Genomic DNA, 21,782 nt, shown 5'->3' with positions numbered 1-21,782 from the left:
GCCTCTTGTTCCATCTTTAGGACCTTGTACTCTGCAACTCCCCTCTTCCCAGAAATAAAATCTGGGTCACAGAGGTTAGAGCTTTAGAACTGAGTTGTGTCTACTGAATAACTTCCATTGATTCCCCAGCCCAAGGGAATCAACATTCCTTTTCCAACAGCAGCTCTGATTATTGGCAGAAAGAAGGGGAAACCTTGGAAGTCCCTCACATGGTGTTGCTGCTCTCCACCCCTCAACGTCATCAAAGGCTCATATAAAACCTGAATGCTCGGAGTCTTAAGAGTGTAGTGGGCAGCAACTTTCTGTCTCCTACTCAAGTAACTGCTGTTGCTGTCAGAGTCCTGGACTGAGAACATGGACAAGCTGCTGCTGCTACTACTGCTTGGGGTATCTGTCCTCACCAGCCTTCCTTCAGAAGCTTTTGCTCAGACAGGTAAGAAGTTTAGGCTACAATCAGGGAGAAGTTGATTCTGAGCTATTTAGTTGGGGAGAAAAGTTGATTTTCTCTGCTTCTCTGAATTTGTTGAAACCTATTATATGTCTTATTTCATCTCACAGACCTCACAGGGAAGGTGATTTGTGTTCCCCAGAGAGACTGAAAGTGCTCATGTAAAGTTAATTCCACGTCTGGACAAACCTCTGGAGAATTTCACAGTGTGCTTTCGAACCTATAGTGACCTTTCCCGCCATCATAGTCTTTTTTCCTACAATACCAAGGGCAGGGACAATGAGCTACTAATTTATAAGGAAAGAGTTGGAGAATACAAACTGCACATTGGACGTTCGGAAATCACAGTCCATGGTATGGAAGAATTCGCTTCTCCAGTGCATTTCTGCACCAGTTGGGAGTCCTCTTCTGGCATTGCTGAATTTTGGGTCAATGGGAAACCTTGGGTGAAAAAGGGTCTGCAAAAGGGGTACATCGTGGAAGCCCAACCCAGTATTGTCCTAGGACAGGAGCAGGATACCTATGGAGGAGGGTTTGATAAGTCCCAGTCCTTTGTGGGAGAGATTACAGATTTGAACATGTGGGACTCTGTGCTGAGCCCAGAAGAAATTACATTTGTGTACCAAGGTTCCCCTCATAATCCTAATATTCTGGCTTGGCAGGCTCTGAACTATGAAATAAATGACTATGTAGTCATCAGGCCCTGTGTGTGGAATTAAGATCTTACAAGTAAACCTCATGCAAATGAAATGACCAATATTTCAAGAGGTCAGTCAGCACAACTCGACACTTAATCGTGTATCTGTAGCCTTTTCCTCTTCATGAATATCCTGTCTACTTGTCTGCCTAATAAAAAATATTGCCCAATTCCACCTGCATTTGTTTGCTGCTTGACATAATCTCAAATGCTTTCTTTTAGAGCTTCTCTTTTTGAGAACTGATGTTTTGATATCTAGAAAAATTGAATTGTAAAGTAGGGGGGATGGAAAATTAACAAGGAGGAAATGGCAACACTTGTAAACTACTGGTAATCAATTTAATAATAACTCCAAATATGTGTAAAATTGCAGTAGAAGTCCTTCCATTTGTTTTTCTAAGTACAGGTCAACAAAAAACACTCTGATGTTGCTCAAGGAATACAGTGATAATGAGATAGGTTGAGACAGTTGAGAACTTGACAGCAAATAATGAGACAGGAAAGCTAGAATAGGAATGAAACTGAGATTATTTTGTACAAAGGCAAACACGCTTGATATCTCAAAAGCCCCAGTGGTGATGTAGAACACCTGGCTTTTGAAATGCCACCCAGATGTCATCAAGGACATACTGTATGTTTGCTGAACATGCAATAAATATTGCTGACAGAAATGTCTTTAAATTCCTTCCATGATCCCTGCTTCTCACAAGATATAATCTAAACCTCAACAAGTGACTTTGCCCTCTGTAACCTGGCCCCCACATTTTTCAGTGTACACTTCAGTTACAACCCAGCATAGCAAGAGTCACACTAGCTATAACACTCCAAAATAGTTGCCAGATATTATTAGTGGCAGTTATTGATATGGTCATAAAAAGCATGAAACATAACACCTAGCACATCCTCTGAAGACATGGATGACCTTCCCAAAGAAGATGGAGTTTGGGCTGCATGTGAACAAAAAGGTCTAGCTCAAAGATAATGGAGCATGAAGTCCAGGAAAGTCACAAAGACAGCATCTAGAACAATAACCAAAGCGATCACTTCTGGGGTCAACTTCTCAGAATGGACAACAAAGCAGGTACTAGGCCAGAACAGGTAGGAAAGAATCTGGGGATTCATAATGGGGCAGTGAGCTCACATGAGAAGGAGCAGGTAGAGCGAAGGACAATTTGCTATTCAGATTATCAAGTTATTTCAGATGGAGGATGTGGAAATCATTAATTTTCAACTTCCATTTTTTAAAAAAAAATTTGTCACACAATATAGTCTGATCACAATCTCCCCTCCCACAACTCTTCCCAAATACTCCTAACCACCCCACCCATTCAACTCCACACCTGCTTTCTCTCTCTCTCTCTCTCTCTTTCTCTCTCTCTCTCTCTCTCTCTCTCAAAAACAAGCAGATAAAAAGAAAAAAACAATAACACACTCACAAAACTATAAAAATGCAAAATTGGAAGCCATACTGTACAAGTAAAGAGAAATAAGATAAAAATCTTCAACCAAGCCGGGCGGTGGTGGCGCACGCCTTTAATCCCAGCACTCGGGAGGCAGAGCCAGGCGGATCTCTGTGAGTTCGAGGCCAGCCTGGTCTCCAAAGCGAGTTCCAGGAAAGGCGCAAAGCTACACAGAGAAACCCTGTCTCGAAAAACCAAAAAAAAAAAAAAAAATCTTCAACCAAAGCAATATGATGCTGTGGGATGGTCTGTATGTCAAGTGTGTTGCTGATTGGTCAATAAATAAATCACTGATTGGCCAGTGGCTAGGCAGGAAGTATAGGCGGGACAAGGAGAAGAATTCTGGGAAATGGAAGGCTGAGTCAGAGACACTGCCAGCTGCCACCAGGACAAGCAGCATATGAAGATGCCGGTAAGCCACGAGCCACATGGCAAGGTATAGATTTATAGAAATGGATTAATTTAAGCTGTAAGAACAGTTAGCAAGAAGCCTGGTACGGCTATACAGTTTGTAAGCTATATAAGTCTCTGTGTTTACTTGGTTGGGTCTGAGCGGCTGTGGGACTGGCGGGTGACAAAGATTTGTCCTGACTGTGGGCCAGGCAAGAAAACTCTAGCTACAATATGAGATGAGAAAAAACCTCCGGAAACACCATTGAGTTCATTTTATGTTAGCCTCTACTGCCGGGCCTCATAAGTGTGGTTTATACACCCAGTGACTCCACTGGAGAGAATTGATTTTTCCTTTGTAAGAAATTGTCAGTTAGAGATAGCTTCTTAGTTAGGGATGGAAACTCACGTCCACTTCCTCCTCTCCTGAGCCTGTCTGTACAGGTGATATACATGCTACCACAGTTTCTGTGCGTTCCTATGTGTGGCAGTCCTGGTTGTGTCTAGAAGGCCTTGTTTCCTTGGTGCCCTCCATGCCCACTGGCTCTTCTATTGTCCAGGTGTAGGTGTCTGTCTGTATTAGTTTCTATCTATCGCAAGAGGAAGCCTCTCTGATGGCTGAATTCAACATCCATATTATAAGTTCAGGTTTGCTTTGTGGTTTCTTAATGTTGAGAAACCTTTCTAGGGCTTCAGAGGTGGTTCCACAGATAATAGTACTGCCTGAGCAAGCATGAGGATCTGAGCTCATATCCGCAGCACCACATCAAAAGCCAGATGTTGCCACATGTACCTGCAACCTCAGTGCTGGGCCTGGGAGGTGGAGACAGAAGATCCCTGGATCTCACTGGTCAGAGAGTTCATCTGAAAAAATGTTGAGTTCCAGGTTTAGTTAGAAATCCTGTCTCAAAGGGAAATGGCAGAGAAAGATAGAGCAAGACACTTGACATCTTTATTTTCCTCTTCACATGCACACACAGATGCATGCACCCAAACACACACACACAAGTGTACATAGTCACATACTCTATACACACATAGATACACAGAGACATGTCGTCCCATAAACATGTACCAAATATGACTCTCTATTCTTAAGCAATTGGTATTTCTACCAAGAGCAAAAAAAACCACGTTGTTTGCCTTAATAGTGCATCTCCATAGTAGGCTGTTTTTGCTTAGCATCCCCTCTGCAAGTAACATAAAACAAATTTCAGAAATGAATCCAGTACACTCAAATAGTAGCATCCATTTTTGTTCGATATTTATTGAGCTACTATTCCATTCCAGGCACGATGCCAACTACTTAAAATGTTATACTGGTGAAATAATCATGGAACTCCTTTTTTGGAGTTTATATTCTAATAAGTCTGTATTGTCTAAGAATGGGTCCCTCCTAACAATAATCAGCCTGTGCTGAGATCCAACCTTTGCATCTTCAGGCTTCTCCTCTGAGTGCTGTGTTCCTACTCCTCTCTCAACTCCACCTGAGTGAGAGGTATCCCTTATTCTCATCTATCATTTTGTAACTGTGTTTATGTCTGCTAGAATCCAGTTTGGACCCAGTTTCTTGCACTTAAAAACCCCCTGCCTCTTAGAATGACTCTTTATTTTTGAGAATCCAAGATGATGATATATCAGTTCTTTCCATTGTATGGACCATATTTCTTCCAAAAGAAACTCTCATGCATCCCTTAGTCCTGTAAATTCTAGGAGTCCATGATGATCTAATTCAGACAACACTCCTCTGCTTCCACAATGGCCCTGGCCTTCTTAAGTTCTGTGAGACTTCAAATAGCAAGGAACATGCTGCAGCTTTGTGTTTCCATGGGAACCCTCTCACTAAGCCCGAAGTGAAAGAAGCTGAAAGACCAATAACCATCTTCCCAAGAAACCAGGTATATGACCCATGACTCCGTCCAGCAACAACTCAAAGCAGCACCTCTCCCTGAACAAATTCTTTCCCTTCCATAGTCTGCCACATCTTGTTCTGGCTGAGGAACACAAGAATCACAGATTCTTAATCATCTCCTTTGTCAGTTCTTATATGTGGAATTGTGTTGTTATTATATTATTATTATCTAATTTATATTAATTAGTCATTAGAAACTAAAGAAAATTTCTACCTCCAAGAACCAAAAACCATCTAACAAAAACCCAAACACCAAGCACAAGAAACCCTCTTTTTGATTGTCAGGATTGTCAAAATAAATAAATAAATAAATAAACCTCTCAAAACATTACAGGCTATTGCTGTTGTCCTTAGTTGTCCCCCCAAGACATTGAAGTTAAGTCCCTAATGTTGGAGACACTATGCACTTCAGACAGAGGGCCCAGAGGACCTTGAGCTAGAAGTGACCTAAATGCCTCTTTTCTGAGGACTATTCTGGTACCAGAATGTTCCATGCAAGCTTCCAAAGGTGGGAAGCAACCCAGTTCTACCCAGCTGTGACAACTATGAACCATAACGGTGAGGTTGACACAATAACCCTCAGGGTGCAATTGTGGCACGTCTTACCTTGGAAGCAACCAACAGCTCTCTAATTGGACTTAAGACCCACTTTGAACAAGAAGGAAATAATGTCTGGTACTAGATACCTAGCAAACTAACTAGGGCTAGTAAAGGAGGACCTACAATCACAACTTCACTAAACCAGAAAAATTTCTAACTACAGTCTAACTATTTTTCTTTATACTCACAGATAACTGCAGTTCTCACTCCACATCAAGAAAACTTCCCTATGCAACAGATGGAGACCATTATAGAAAACCACAGACGATCAAAATTCTGAGTTGTGGCTGGGCCGTGGTGGTGCACACCTTTAATCCCAGCACTCAGGAGGCAGAGGCAGAGGCAGAGGCAGGCAGATCTCTGTGAGTTCAAGACCAGCCTGGTCTACAGAGTGAGTTCCAGGACAGCCAGGGTTGCACAGAGAAACTCTGTCTCAAAAAAAAAAATCTGAATTGTGGACCCAGTCCCAATAGATACATCTACAATGCCCACACTTAAGCTCAGGAATCATTATAGAAAAGGAGGCAGAAAGATTCTAAGAGCCAGAGGAACAGGAAATTTACAGTGATATTGTATCTCCTAGAAATGTCAGTAGTGCACCTTGTAGCCAGAAGTTTCTCCAGTCCTGCCCTGTCCTATGGTCTGGACGAATCTCTCCCACCCACAGTCCCACAGCCACTTATAAAATAATCATTCAGAGGCTTAATATTAACTACAAACTGTATGGCCTATGGCTCAAGCTTCTTGCTAGCTAGCTCTTATAACTTAATGCAACCCATTTCTATTAATCTCTGTATCACCACATGTTCCATGGCTTTGCCTGTGTCCCATTAAATGTTGCTCCTTGGACAGTGGGATGGCATCTCTCTCAGCTCCACCCTTCTCTCTGTATCTCTGCTTGGATTTCCCACCTGGCTGTAAGCTTTCTTGCCATAGGCCAAAACAGCTTTATTTATTATCCAATGGGAGCCATACATATTCACAGCGTACAGAAAGACATCCTATAGCACAACCTGCCTGCCTAAACATGACCTGAACAAGAATGGCATCAATAGACATGTCAGTGTAGAAGCAGAACATCTCATGAACCCTCAGCCCTACACAAAGAACTGCAGGCAACTAAGAAATGCTGAGAGTGGGAGAAATGGTCTTCCCCAGGGAAGAGCACACCGATTAGTTATCTACTACCAAATAGTCAGCCCTGAAAACATACATACAGATTAAGCATATTGAGTTTATGTATTTAGGAGTATGTATATATGTAGCAACAACTAATGGAAAAAGAGACCACAAATTTGAAAAAAAAAAAAAGAGCAAAGAGTATATGGGAGGGTTTTGAGGGAGGAAAGGGAAGAACAAAATGATGTCATTATATTAATCCTCAAAAAAAAAATAGTTTTCAAAACAAAAGAAAGGATAGGTGCATTTATATATTGTATTTAACATAGGAATAGAAATCCTGACAATTGATTATGAGAATTTTTTCTCAATTATAGTAGAAATAGCAAAAAGTCACAGAGGCAATGACTTGAGTCATTTGTAATCTATAAGGAATATAGAAATATTTGAGGGTCACAATAATCCAGGCAAATGATGGCCTACTCACTCCAAAATTGCCATGGTAATTTGCCTTTCCCCATGCTTGTCATTAAAACTGTGGGACTTAGGGAAACAGAGACATACAGTTTTGCAATGAGGCGCCTAGTAATCATCTTGATAAAACTTTTGAGTCTCCTTGTGGTACAAGTAAGGATCTGATTCGTATTTATGTGGCTACAGAAGAGTAGGTAGAAGCATTTCCCAGGTTCCAGGACTGACTTTTTACCAGAGTAGTCCATTATGAACTTCTAGAGAAGAGATATTGCATTAATGCTCTGCAGTTTCAAAGGGAAACTGTATGGGGATGTCTGAGGCTAAAGCAATAAGGTCTCTGACTTGAAATATACCTTAGCTCAGACTTAATTGGAATAGAGATGAAAGGGGTCTTCTGTGAGCATTAAAGAAAATCAAGTGTAGTCATATTTGGAGAACATGGAACTTTTTTTAAGTATTTCTTAGACTTTGTGTTGTCTGGAAAGAATACATGTATAAGACCATTCAAAGAACAAAACAGGGAAATTATTAAAGAATCACCTTTAGTTTTTACCAGGACATGGCTAAATGCATGATAAGCTTATACAGTGATCTAAATTTGTAAGCCAGGGGCTGAGGAGATGACTCAGTCGGTAAAGTACTTGCTGCTCAAATTTGGAAAGTTGAGTTTGGATTCCCAGCACCCACATATAAGCTAGGCTGGAGAGCAGGTGATTGTAATACCAGCACTGGGAAGGTAGAAATAGACAGATCTCTGGAGCTCTGCAGCCAAACAGATTAGGCAAACCACCACACTCTAGGTTAAGTAAAAGACTATATCTCAAAATGTAGGGTAGAAGGCAATTGAGGAAGAAATCAGTTGTCAGTCTCTGGCCTTCATATGCATACACACACAGACACACAGACACAGACACAGACATACACACACACACACACACATGCACTCACATATTCATGCAAACACATATATACATATTTATACACTTACACATAAAAATATTTAAAAATAAAAATAAATGAATAAGAAAACAAATGAGCTTGTATTCCAGAGTTTCTATTTAGTCTTTGTCTATGGCCATTCTTTTCTAAGATCAGCGTGAGAAATTCCAAGAGACATTCCCATACAGAAGTAGCTAAGGTGTATGTGGGCAGTTGTACACAGCCACAGGATCCAAAAGGAAAGAAAATCTCACGTTATCAACACTGAGGCCAGAGTCAGATACTTTCATCAGAATGAGAGTCAAATGCAGACACAAAGCCCTCCACTCAGTGCTCCAGAGGCTGCAACAGCTCGTCCAAAGTAATCTCATAGAAATCTTGCAGGGATTAGATGTGAAGATGCATGAAAGACCTCCTAGGTACATGCTGTGGCATGGCATGTGTTTCAGTGTTCCTGTGATGATAACGAGAAGAACGCCTCCCTGGAACATAGAGCCCCTTGCTTTAACTTCTTTGTATGTAGTTCTACAGAATGAACAAAAAAGGGGAGGGGGAGAATTATTCATACCCCATTGTCGGTTTCATTCGCTGAACCTAATTATTTTCCAGACAAACCCATGCATGTCCCCTGCTAGTATGAGAAATAAGGCAAGCTCTTGAAACATAGACAGAGGAACACCACACTTGACTTTACCAAAGTCTATTTCACTGAAAATTAACAGAAGAGAAAATGCTAACAAAGATTCAAGAAAAGAATTGCACCCAAGGAATTCCACTCCTTCAAATGAGTTGATGTATTTTTTTTGCTGGAAGAAATTAAGTAGCAGGCCACATAAAAACAAAGTCAGCCCAGTTTCCTTGTATGATCAACTTGTGAGGACCTCCCAGGCTCTTTTCTGCATTCTGACTCTGTGTAGACCTAAGTTCAGTAAATCCCTTGGAAAATTAACCCAGAAGAGAAGAGCTAGATAAGAAAACTGGTGTTCCTAATCACAGAGGATATGGGATGGCTCCTCTAAAGGCAAAACCAGGCATGGCTGGCATCTGTCTCGGCTGTTGTCAGCTTTTGGATCCTATGGCTATATACAATTGCTCACATACGCCTTTACCAGCAATGTATGGGGATGGAAGGAACCTACTAATGTCATCAGGCTGGCCTCGTGACTAACAAGGCTGAGCCTTGCAAGTACCAGAATGCTATAATTGTTCTAATAAAAAATGACAATCAGATTTCCTAGCATTGTAGTAATCTTTCAGAAATAAATGGCAATTGTTTGGTAATCTCCAAAACCAGAAAAGAGCAGAGACATATTCCATACAGTCCTTAGACCCATTTTACTTAAAAAGAAGAGGGAAGGGAAACAGGGAAGAGGAAGAGAGGTGAACATTGCTACTTTTTACTTTAATTTCACTGTTCTTTCACATACAAAACTTAATTACAAAGACTTAATCTACCTTGAATATTTTAATTAAAAAAGACATTCTGTTTCTAGACACCAATTTGGTTTATAAAAATTGAAGTGTTTTGGAAGGTCTATAGCATCTATAAGAATTTCTTCCTTTTTCCGGCGTTATTTCCTTTTCGCCCTCACATTATGCTTCCCCACTCTGCTTTCTCTTCCTCCCGTCTTTGGAAGGAACATTGGCTTCATGGCTAAGATTTTGATGCATGAGCACATTTCAGTGTTCTCACTCTCCCACAGGGTTTTTATCCTGCTGGAATGTATAAATCACTTTTGAAAGCTCCTTTCTGTGCCACATTGTGCTTTTGAGATTATCTGCTGGGGTGCTTCTTACACAGAAACACCCGCAGGCTCAGCCACAGTCTTGGGGGGTAGAAGGGTTGCCGCTACCATGCTCAGCTGCACTCACTTCCGGCTGGGCGGACTCAAATAGCAGCCAGTGGGGGTGGGCGGGCCCCTGTGAACATAGTCATTATGTTCATTGACAGGCATTCCAACCACTGAGACTCAGCTCGGCCAACCTCCAGGATAGAGCTAACCCATCTTTAACTCTGTGCCCCTTCTGACCTCTTCTCCTTTCCCAAGGCAAACTCCGGTGCTCCTTGTTTCCTTGTTTCTTCTTTTTAGGCCTCTAAGAAGACTAGAGAACTGAGTCATGTACACCCCACAACCCACATTCTCCATCTCTTCACCATCACCCCCCTCACTTCCGGGACAGTAGGAGGTCCTCTGTGTTTACCATCTGAGCTACGAGCTCCTTCATGTCTGTTTTTAATTGAGCACCTCACAAGAGACAGGTTAAAGGTAAGACACTTGCTGTATGGAGGACTCTAAAATCCCCCAAATATAAAACAAAATAAAGAAAAAGCACATGCTGGAATTCTTCTAGGGGAGAGAGATATGGTTGTGAAAATGCTCAGGAGGAGGTTATGACTGCAGTAATCTTTCCATGTAAATCAGTTCATCTACAAGTGTCACACTCATCTCTACCTGAAGTATGTGGCTCCTTATTTGCAAAGATGGAGTCTTTTCTAAAGCACAGGGATTTCCCGATTGGATTTCCCAGACTCCCAGAAATCTAGATCATTTCCTAGATTCCTAATGGCAGTTACCTAAATATGGTAACAGCTAATAGTTTCCTGCTTTTTAAGTAAAATGATTCGAAACCAACACTTGATATATGATAGCGATCTCAGAGTCCCTCACCCAATTTCCACAAAATATTGTGTGTGATGCAAGAGAGAAGGCAGGACAATGTAAGGATTTGGGTTTCTTTTCTACATTATCCTGGATTTTACTCCCCACCATGCGATGCCTCTCTTTTTTAATTTTTTATTAAGTTTTTTTAATTCATTTTATATAACAACCACAGATCCCCCTCTCTTCCCTACTCCTGCTCCCCCAGCCTTCCTCCCCAACCCATCCCCCACTCCTAAGGCCTACAATGGGGAGTCAGCAAAGCCTGGTACATTTAGTTGAGACAGGTCCAAGCTCCTCCCCCTTCATCGAGTCTGTGCAAGGTGTCACACCTTAGGTAATGGGCTCCAGAAAGCCAGCTCATGCACCAGGGATAGATCCTGATCCTACTACCAGGGAGCCCCTTAAGTAGATCAAGCTACACAACTGTCTCACTTATGCAGAGAGCCTAGTTCAGGCCCATGGAGGCTTCACAGATGTTGGTCTAAAGTTCATGAGTTTCTACTAGCTTGGTTTGGTTGTCTCTGTAGGTTTCCACAGGGATGAAGTAGGAGAGCAATGAAAGAGATACCATGATAGAGGGAGACATCATGGGGATAGGGAGAAACCAGGTGCTAGGGAAGTTCCCAGAAATCCACAAGGATGACCCCAGCTTAGACTACTAGCAGTAATGGAGAAGGTGCCTGAACTGCTTACCTCAATAATCAGATCAGTGAATACTCTAACTGTCATCATAGAGCCTTCATCCAGTAACTGATGGAAGCAGATGCAGAGATCTACAATCAAGTACCAGGCCGAGCTCCAGGAGTCCAGTCGAAGAGAGAGAAGAGGGATTCTATGAACAAGGGGCATCAAGATGCCTTTTTCTTATACCAAACCATCATCTAATTCTCTGCACTTTCCAAATGGCTCAAGCTGAAGGCCATGCTCATAGCAGCATTAAATGAAGGCTTCAGGCCCTTTAGGGAGATTATTTAGTAACCTAAAAATAAATTATATCTCTTTATTCTTCAACTTCCTTCTCCCAAGAGAGATGTTAGTGTGCCTACCACCCCTGGCTTTATTGGAGGTCTAATAATCTGTTGCTGTTGCGGGGCCTCCCACTTCTTCCCAGCAGCATCCCTTCTCTCTCTGATTACTTGCCCCAAACCCTTACGTTCCTATGGACACTTTTACAATAAAGCAATATTTACCTGTGATTCTTCTCACCTAAACCATTCTGTCTGGAAGAATAAATACCACATCTTCAACTCCTACTGTGTTCTTGAAGGTCAGCTCTCCCTCAGATTAATTCTGCCCTCAATACAGCATTACTAGAAGTTTCTCTTAAGCACAGCTATCCACCCATGTGTCTAACTCAGCCTGGTGTTGTCCCAGATGCTCATATTTTCCCTAGGACAGAAATAGGGCAAATCTGTGGTGAGGTGAGACAAGACTCCTGTGGCCTTCCTACAGGAAAATAAAAGACCATCTACCCAGGAACCACACAACAGTATAACAGTATGTCCCTCAGAATAGATATGCAGCTGTTTCACACTATGGTGCTTTGGGGACCAGGGATTAATGGGAAGACTAAGGAGAAAGCAAGAGAGATGGTGGGAAGGGCATGGCATACGTGACCATGTGAACCAAAATGGCCCTGATTAGAACAACAAAGACACTGATCTCCTTTCTTCCTCCTTGTCTCCTTTTCCTCCCTTTCTCTTGTCTCCTCCTTCTTCTAAACCTCCTTCTCCTTTTCTTCCCACTCCTCTCCCTCTCTTCTTATTTATCCAACTCTATCCCAGAATCCATGTTAAGATGAAAATTTCTTTGTGTTGACATCTTGCATTGCTTTGAGACACAACGACTGGAGAATGACAAAGAACAGACCTCACAACCTGGCAGAGGTGACAGGTTTTGATGTTTTCCTGGAACTCTTCTGACTCCATGAATACTAGTCCACCTTCTTGGTGTGTTTTCTCATCCTGTGCAATTGATCCCCACTAATAGTACGGTGCTATCATTGTGACAACTTTATTTCTGACCAGCACTCCCTTATCTCCATGTACTTGTGAGCATACTGGCTAGGTCAGAGACAGGGTGCATAATGGTGGTTCTACCATGCCTGTTCACCAGCCTTGTAGCCCCAAACCAGCCCAGGAGGTTCTACTACACAAGCACTCTGTTACTTTAGCCTCCACCAACTAGTTCTTGTTCGCAGAAATGTTATGACTGCTATGTAGTTACCTGCAAACCCATGAGAGACAGTCATCATGAAGAAAAGTATGTGTCCCACTAAATAAATGGAGCTTTCAGTTATTCTGACCACGGTGATACCCATATTTACCTTACAATTTCATCATAAGGTGGTTGATCATTTCTTCTGTGCTATCTTCCCTGTCATGAAAATCTCCTGTATTGATACTACTGTTGGTAGGAAAATGATTTTCCTGTCAGTTTATTTATAATGTGATCCCTATGGGTCTGAACATCATGTCCTATGTCCTCATGCTTTCCACTGTCTCCAAGATTGTTTAGCTAGTAGCTGAGTGAAGGCCTTTGTCACCAGTGTCTCTCTAACTACTCGGAGCATTGGCAATTATGGCCATGCCTCTATTGTTTACCTCAACCTCAAGTCAGAAAATTCTGTAGAACAAAACCTCCTTCCACAAGTCCCCTACACTTTCAACACTCCTCTACTGAACTGTGTTATTCACAGGTCAATAGACACAACTGTCAAATGTACCACATGTAGAAGTATGGACAGATTTCTCCATGGACCTATTCTGAAGAGACAGAACTGTGTCTTCATCGCATTATACAACCTCACGTTATACAACCCCAATATCTTCACTTAAAAATCCTACTTTTGTTTCCACATATTTTGAAACTTTTCTCAGCCACTTTCATATGAATATGTGATATATTGGAGATGATGGGCATGATTTTAAAAAAAGTACTTCCAAATTTCAGAGATGGAGTAAGGGATATATTTGTAGAAAATTTCATACATATATACAGTGTATCTTTGGCATATCCATCTCCTATTCCCTCCATCCAGACCTCTCCAGTCTCCTTCCCCCAACATATCTACATCTCTTTCCTAACTTAATAACCTTTTAAAAAACCTAAGTCCATGAAAGCTTCCCATACAGGTTTGTGAATGGGGTCACCCACTAGAACACTGGCAACCACATATGACCACATACACCCCATCAATGAAAAGGGATTCTCCATTTGTCAGGAGATAAAAACTGGCATTAGCTCCTCATCTAGATGTGGGGCATCAGGAGCCCCTCCAAGCTGGGCTTTTTAATCCTCTTGATCTTGTGAAGGTCTTGTGTGGGTAATCCAGCTGATGTGAGTTCATGTATGTTACATCCATGTCATGTTCAAAGGCCAGCCTTTTGTAGCACTTTTCCACATCCTCCAGCTCTTACATTCTTTCCATCCTCCTCTCCTATAATGTGCCCTGTGCCCTGAACTAGGTGGTGGGTGATACGAATGTTCTGTCTGTGAATGAGCTCACAGTTGCTTTTCCTCAGCGTTTTGAAGTTATGACTCTGCATTAACCACTACCCGCTGTAATAAGAAGCTTCTCTGACAAAAGCTAAGAGCAGCATAAATCTATGAATATAAATATTTAGAAGAGAGTTGGACAACATGACCATTTAGAAAAATAACATCGATAGGCTCTCCCCCTAGGGCCTATGACTTCCCTGGATATGTGTTTTTGACGATTTTTTTTTCTTTTGCTTTAAATAGCTTACAAACTTTTAGGCATCTTCACACATTCTTAGTTTTAGTTAAGTCATTCCTATTTCTCATTTCCCCACTGCCTACCCACATCCCTACTTAAACCTTTAGTTCCCAGTATTCTCCCTCTGGCTCTTTTATATCAGAGCTATAGCAAAAAAAAAAAAACCATACTGTCACAAAAATAGACACACAGCTCAATGGAATAGAGTAGAAGACCCAGATATAAAACATGTAACTGGAGCTACGTAATCTTTAACAAAGATCCTAAAAAAATATATGCAATGATGAAAAGACACCTTCAGCAAATGGTGCTGGGAAACGTGGTTTCCAATATACAAAAGATGAAGCTAGATCTTTACCTCTCACCCTGAAAATAACTCAACTACAAATGGATCAAGGGCCTCAACATAAGACTTGACACCCTAGAACTGCTAGAGGAAAAACGTCAGGAGAACACTTCAACTTACAGGCATAGTAAGGATTTTAGTAGGACTTTTCAGCAAAGGGAATAAAACCAACAATCAACAAATGGGAACTCATGAAGCAAAAAAAAACTTCTGTTCAGCAGAGGAAACTGATAATCAAGTAAAGAGGCAGACAACAGAATGGGAGGAAAGTTCAGCCACCTATACATCTGGCAGAAGATTAGTGTCTCGAATATACAAAGAAATTTTAAAAGCTAAAAATCAACAAAACAACTCAATTAAAGATGAGCTATAGATCTTAATATAAAGTTCTCAAAGAAATAAAAATGGCCTGTAGACACTTAAAAAAAGAATTCAACATCCTTAGCTATCATAGAAATGTGAATTAAAACCACTTTAAAATTTCATCTCCACCTAGTCAGAATGGCCATCATCAGGAGTACAAATAACCACAAATATTGGCTTGGATGTGGAAAGTGGGAAACTTGAATACATTGTTGGTGGGAATATAATCTAGTACACTAACACTGGAAACAAGTCTAGAGGTTTCTCAAAAATCTGGAAATAGAATTACCACATGACCTAGCTATGCCACTCCAGAGCACATACCTAAAGGATTTCATTTCTTTCTTTCTTTCTTTCTTTCTTTCTTTCTTTCTTTCTTTCTTTCTTTCTTTTGGATTTTCAAGACAGGGTTTCTCTTTGTAGCTTTGTGCCTGTCCTGGAACTCACTTTGTAGACGAGGCTGACCTCAAACTCACAGAGATCCACCTGCCTCTGCCTCCTGAGTGCTGGGGTTAAAAGTATGTACCACCACTGCCTGGCTTGGACTTCATATCTTTCTACAGAGATACTTGCATATTCATTTTAATTTCTGATCTATTCATAATAGCTAGGATATGGAATCAACTAGATAACTTTCAACAGATGAATGGATAATAAGCATGTGATACATGTACATGGTGAAATATTACTCAGCTATAAAGAAATGTGAAATCATAAAATTTGCAAGTAAATGGATGGAACTGGAAAATATACTCAGGACACTCAAGCCCCCAAAGACAAATGTTACATGTTCTCTCTCACATGTGGATGCTAGCTTCTAATTTTGTACTTTGCGTGTTTGGCCTAGAGTACACATGGAAGTAGGGAAGTGAGTAACAGGCCAATGAAGGGGAGAATGCATTGAGGAAGAAGGGATAGTAGATTCCAGGTGAGATCAAAGTATAGATGGATAATACTGGGAGAAGAAAGGTGCTTCTTAAAGTCACTTAGAACTGATTGTTTGGGGCTCTGGAGATGGCCCCATTGGTAAAGCACTTGTGAAGCAAGAGTAAAGACCTGAATCCAGATCCCCAGAACCCACTGAAAGCCATACATGGAAGCCAAACTTGCATCTATAATCCCAGTGTTCATACAGCAATATGGGGGGCGGGGTGCAGACAGACAAATCCCTGGAAGACGACAGGCTAGCTAGCCTGGCTTATATACCAGTGAACAACAGTGAACCCTCTTTCAAACAGAATGGAAGGCAAACACTGTGGTGATATATTGTGTACCCTAATAAAACTTACCTGAAGATTAGCAAGCAGAAACAAGCCACTAGATTAAACACAGAGGCCTGGCAGTGGTGGCACACACCTTTAATCCTAGCACGCAGGAGGCAGAGATCCATCTGGATCTCTGTGAATTCAAAGCCACCCTGGACTACATGAGAGATTGACACAGTCTAGGAGAGAAACAGAGCTGGCAGTGGTGGCATACACCTTTAATCCCAGCACTTGAGACCTCACACCTTTGCTTGGGAAGCACACATGCCTTTAATCCCAGGAAGTGATGGCTGGGAGGAGAAAAGTACATAAGGCATGAGGAGACAGGACCTAGAGGCTTTTCAGCAGAAGTGTCCCTTTCAGCGAGAGGCTTTTTCAGCTGAAGCCTTTTAGGCTGAGGAAGCTCATTCAGCTAGAGGTCTATCTGCTGAGGCTTCTTTAGGCTGAAGAGTTGGTGAGGTGAGAGGTGGTAGCTGCGGCTTGTTCCTTTGTCTCCCTGATCTTCAGGTAAATTTTATTAGGGTACACAATATATCACCACAAAACACCAACAAAGTTATCCTATGATCTCTATGTGTACCATGATACACACATGCTAGCACATGCATACACACATACACATGTACATACACATTCACAGCGAGATTATTAAAAGGTGATTGTCTGATGTTTTATCAACAAAAATGGTGGCTATGATTTTCACAATAAAATCTACAGAAGTTAGAAATAGATGGCAAAGTGAAGAGAGTCACTAGTGAAGGAGTCCCCCGAAAGAAAATTGTGTCAGAATCTTGAAGGGAAAGTGATAGGTATGTATTTTTAAAAACTAAAGCACATTAAGAACATCAGAATATACTGGCTTAGTAATTGAAAATTTAGTCTTTATTATTTGATTTGTACTAAAGTCTTTGCTTCCATTATATACGGTCCTCACTGTGTTGAGTGTGGACATAGATCATGCATAATTCTCACTTCTCTAATCTAAGTGTGCTGATCCAATTCTCTGTGGTTGCTGGCTCTGTCCGTGAAACCAGCTCCTCTCTAATTGAGATGATGAGAAAATGAGTTGGTCAAAAAGATTTATGCACTGTCTGGAAGAAGAACCATAAAAGTATTCTTCATTTTCACACACCCTGACAACTGATAGATAATGCCATAATGGAAAAAGACATAGAACAACAAGGAAAAATAGGACAGCAGCCAGGAGCCATTCAGAGACACAGGTTGTTAGATCATTTAATTCACAAAATAACTGAAAAGGAAAAATGTCTTTCCACATGAGGCCCCTTTTAAAGAAACCATTTGTATGGGTCTGTTTTGTATTACTATGACAGAATACCACTGGCTGGGTAGTTTATAAAGAAAGGAGCTTGTGGTCCTGGAGAATAAGCACAGAAGCTTGATATCAATACCTGCTGAGGACCTTCATATTGCACCATCACACACTGGAATAAGAGAGAGAGAGAGAGCATGAGAACAATAGAACAAGAGAGGACTAAAGTAAATTTTATAATAAACCACTTTGGATAACTAAACCACTCCTCCCAAGAGTATTAACCTACTCACAGTGGCTTTTATCTATTATCAGGTCTCACTTTCCAATATTACATTGGGCATTAAGTTTCCAACTTGAGATCCCACGGGCCCCAAACTGGATCTGACCTGAAAGCCCCCTCCCTGAGGATTAGCTTTCATGGTGCCAGAGGTGGGGCCGTGCAAGCCTCCAAATGATGGAAGCAACCAATAATCTTATCCAGCAATGATGCCTATGAACTACAATGACCAACATGGCATGATAACCCTAAGAATGCAATAGTAGCACACATAACTTTGGGGTAACCAATAGCTCTCTAATTAGACTTAAGAACCACTTTCAACAAGAAAGAAATTATGCCTGGTGCTGAAAGCCCAGCCAGTTTAGAGCTAGTAAAGTCATGGATCTTGGAGAACCTACAGTTTCCACTTTACTAAGCCTATATAGTCCCCAACTACAGTCTAAATATTGGTCCTTATACCCCACAGATATAATTCCCACCTCAAATCAAGGAAACTTCTCTTTGTAACAGAGATCATCACAGAAAACCACAACTGATCAAAATGCTGAGTTGTGAAGTCCAGTCCTAACTGATGACATCTACAACACAACTTGGATGCCCAAGGCCCAGGAACCATTGTGGAAGAGCAAGAAAAAAAAGATTGCCAGAGCCAAAGGAACAGGGAGTTTTCTGTGAGAATGTGTCTTCTAGAAATACTAGTAGCTCTGCCCATGAAGTCTCACCAACATGGCCTGAACAATGCCAACACAACTAGACACGCTAATGTAAAAGTAGGAAAATTTGTGAGGTTTCAACCCTAGGCAAAGAACTACGGGCATCTACAGACTGCTGATAGTGGAAGAAATAGACTTCCAGAGGGAAAGTAAAAGGGAAAAGGATGTAATTATATTATAATCTCAAAAAATAAAAAACAGTTTTGTTTGTTTGTTTTTAAAACAGGATCTCTCGGTGTAGTCCTGGCTGTCCTAGAGCTCGCTACCTAGACAAGGATGGCGTGAAACTGACAGAGATTCTCATGACTGCCTCCCAAGTGCTGGAATTAAAGGCATGTACCACCACACCTAGCCATATGTCTATTTCATTTGAATTGTGATGTATAGTCACATTATATATTCTTACTCTCAAAAATTTCTATGAAGTTTTTTCTGTTTTTTTTTTACATGCATACATTGCATACACTGCTGTCTTAGATAATTTTTCTAGTTTGTTTATGATGCTCTGATAGAATATTGACCAAAACCAACTTGGAGAGGAGGTTTATTTCAGCTTATATTCACAGTTCATCATTGAGGAAGCCAAGGCATAAACTCAAGGAAGTAACTTAGAGACAGGAACCAAAGCAGAGATCATGGAGGAACGTTCCTTACTGGCTTGCTCCCAGGCTCACATGCAGTTACCCTTTTTGTATAGCCCAGACACAACTGCCCAGGGATAGCAACCCACAATGGATTGAGCCCTCCTGCATCAATTATTAATCAATAAAATGCCTCACTCAGACATGCCAATAGGTCAATCTGATGGAGACAAATCCTAGGTTCCCTCTTCCTAGATGTGTGAAGTTGACACCCAAGATTAGTCATCACAGTAGTAGTAGAGAAGGTTAAGGATTATTTTGTTTTGTGACTTTACTGAAATATATACTGTCTCAGGAAAGCAATCTGTCACAAATACTATACCAAAAGCAATATACAGGTTCAATACAAACCCCATCAAATTTTCAGTGTTGTTCTTTAGTACCATAAATAGAAAATAACAGTCTTGATGTTTATATGGAAGTGCAAAAGAATCCAGATAAAATAATCCCAAGCAAAAACAAGAGTGCTGGAGGGCTGGAGAGATAGCTCAGAGGTTAAGAGCACTGGCTGCTTTTCTAGAGGTCCTGAGTTCAATTCCCAGCAGCCACATGGTAGCTCACAACCATCTATAATGAGATCTGGTGGCCCCCTTCTGGCATACAGGCATACATGCAGGCAGAACACTATATGAATAATAATAATAATAGTGCTGGAGGTATTGCCAGATTTCAAATTACACTATAGAACTGCAATAACAAAAGTAACACAGTATGGGGCACCAAAACATATGTCAATAAATGGAATAGAATAAAAAGCTCACATATAAGCCTACACAGCTATAGAGACCTGATTTTTGACAAAGACCAAAAATGTCCATTGGAGAAAAGATGATCTCTTCAAATGATGCTGGGGAAACAGGATATTCACACGGAGAAGGATGAAACTAGATCCCTATCTCTCACTCTGTACAAAAATAAACTCCAAATGGATCAAAGAACTTAATACAAGATCTGAAATGGTTAGAGAAAAAAAGTAGGGAAAATACTTTAAGATATAGACATAGGTAAGGATTTTGTGAAAAAGACTAGTCACTTAGGGTAGTAATGGCAACAATTGACAAATTGGATTTTGTGAAATTAAAAGGTTTCAACACAGCAAAGGGGATAATTAAGAGAAGATACAGCCTACAGAACGGAAGAAAATCTTTGCTAACTGTATGTGCATCTAAGAGAGGATTAGCTAAAAAAAAAACTATATAATGAGAAATCAAAGAATTCAATCAATAAATAGGCTAATGAATGAACACATAGTTCTCAATGAATGAAATTTTAACATCCATATGAAAAAGTGATCAACTCACTAGCTATCAGAGAAAATGCAAATTACAGCTAAACTGAGATTCTACCTCATTCCAATCAGAACAACAGTCATTAAGAAAACAAATAAAAAGCTAATGCTAGCGAGGATATGGAGAAAAGGAAACCCTTCTGGTGAGAACATGAAATAGTCCAGCTATTATGGAAGTCAGTGTGGAGGTTTCTCAAAAAAAAACTGAAAATAGATCTACCATGAAACCCAGCTCTAACTCCCCTGGGTATTTACAGGAAAAGACCCCATGTCCACAAATCACTGAGTATATTGATGCACTATCCACAGTAGATAAGTTATAGAACCAACCTAGGTTGGCAGAAGAATGCATAAAGAAAACATGGTCCACAGGGAAATATACAGGATAGAATTTTATTCAACCATAAAGAAGGAGGCACCACTGTACTGTCATTTGCATGAAAATGGATGCAAATGGAGGTTACTTTATTCAGCAAATTAAGTCAGCCTCATAAAGACATTTGTTCTCTTATTTGTGGATCCTAGATTTTGTACAGAAACATAAAACCACATATGACTGTGTGGCATGAAAGCAGAAACAAAACTGTCTAGTGAAATGAAGGAGACCGGCATGGGAAAAAAGGAGAGGGAAGAGAGAAGCAAAGGGAAAGGAGAAATGGGGAAAGAAAAAATAGAGAGGAGGAGGAGGAGGAGGAGAGGTAGGAGGAGGAGGAAGAGGAGGAGAGGTAGGAGGAGGAGGAGGAGGAGGAGGAGGAGGAGGAGGAGAGGTAGGAGGAGGGTATGCTCAAAGTACATTGTATACTTGTGTGGAAATGTCTTTGTGGAATCCAGGATAATGTATAGTAAATACATACCAATAAAAAGGCAAAGCACTAGTTGTCAGGGGTATTTTCTCTGCTCGTTCCTTAATGCCATTTGCATTTAAGTGAATGCTTTCTTTTCCTTTCACTGAGAAGTGGGGGGTAGGTGGCTAATATTCCAAGAAATTCATCCAGAGCCATGAACATAATTAGGAACTTCTGAGAGTCTAGGTTGGTAAGGCTCCTTCAATGTCTGGCATCTCTTAATTTCTGCCATGTATCTTTGCACTTTCTGTATCAAAGCTCCCTAAAACTTTGGGCAGGTCAGAGCTGGGCCTGAGAGTCTTGGGCATGTTGTGAGGCCTTTGA

General features: G+C 40.9%; 1 protein-coding gene across 1 annotated transcript; it reads left to right on the top strand.

Moving 5' to 3' along the window:
- The first annotated feature begins 354 nt into the window (after positions 1–354).
- Positions 355–1,167, top strand: Apcs (amyloid P component, serum). Its single transcript, XM_052736646.1, is given in 3 exon segments — positions 355–433; positions 559–575; positions 577–1,167. Coding segments are annotated over 3 exon segments (687 nt in total).
- The last annotated feature ends 20,615 nt before the right edge of the window (positions 1,168–21,782 follow it).

This window comes from Peromyscus californicus, unplaced genomic scaffold (assembly GCF_007827085.1).
Source record: "Peromyscus californicus insignis strain IS unplaced genomic scaffold, ASM782708v3 Scaffold_14__1_contigs__length_90479793_seg_2, whole genome shotgun sequence".
Taxonomy (NCBI): Eukaryota; Metazoa; Chordata; class Mammalia; order Rodentia; family Cricetidae; genus Peromyscus; species Peromyscus californicus.
The sequence above is the reverse complement of the archived record's forward strand: the minus strand, read 5'-3'. Positions and strand labels throughout refer to the sequence as shown.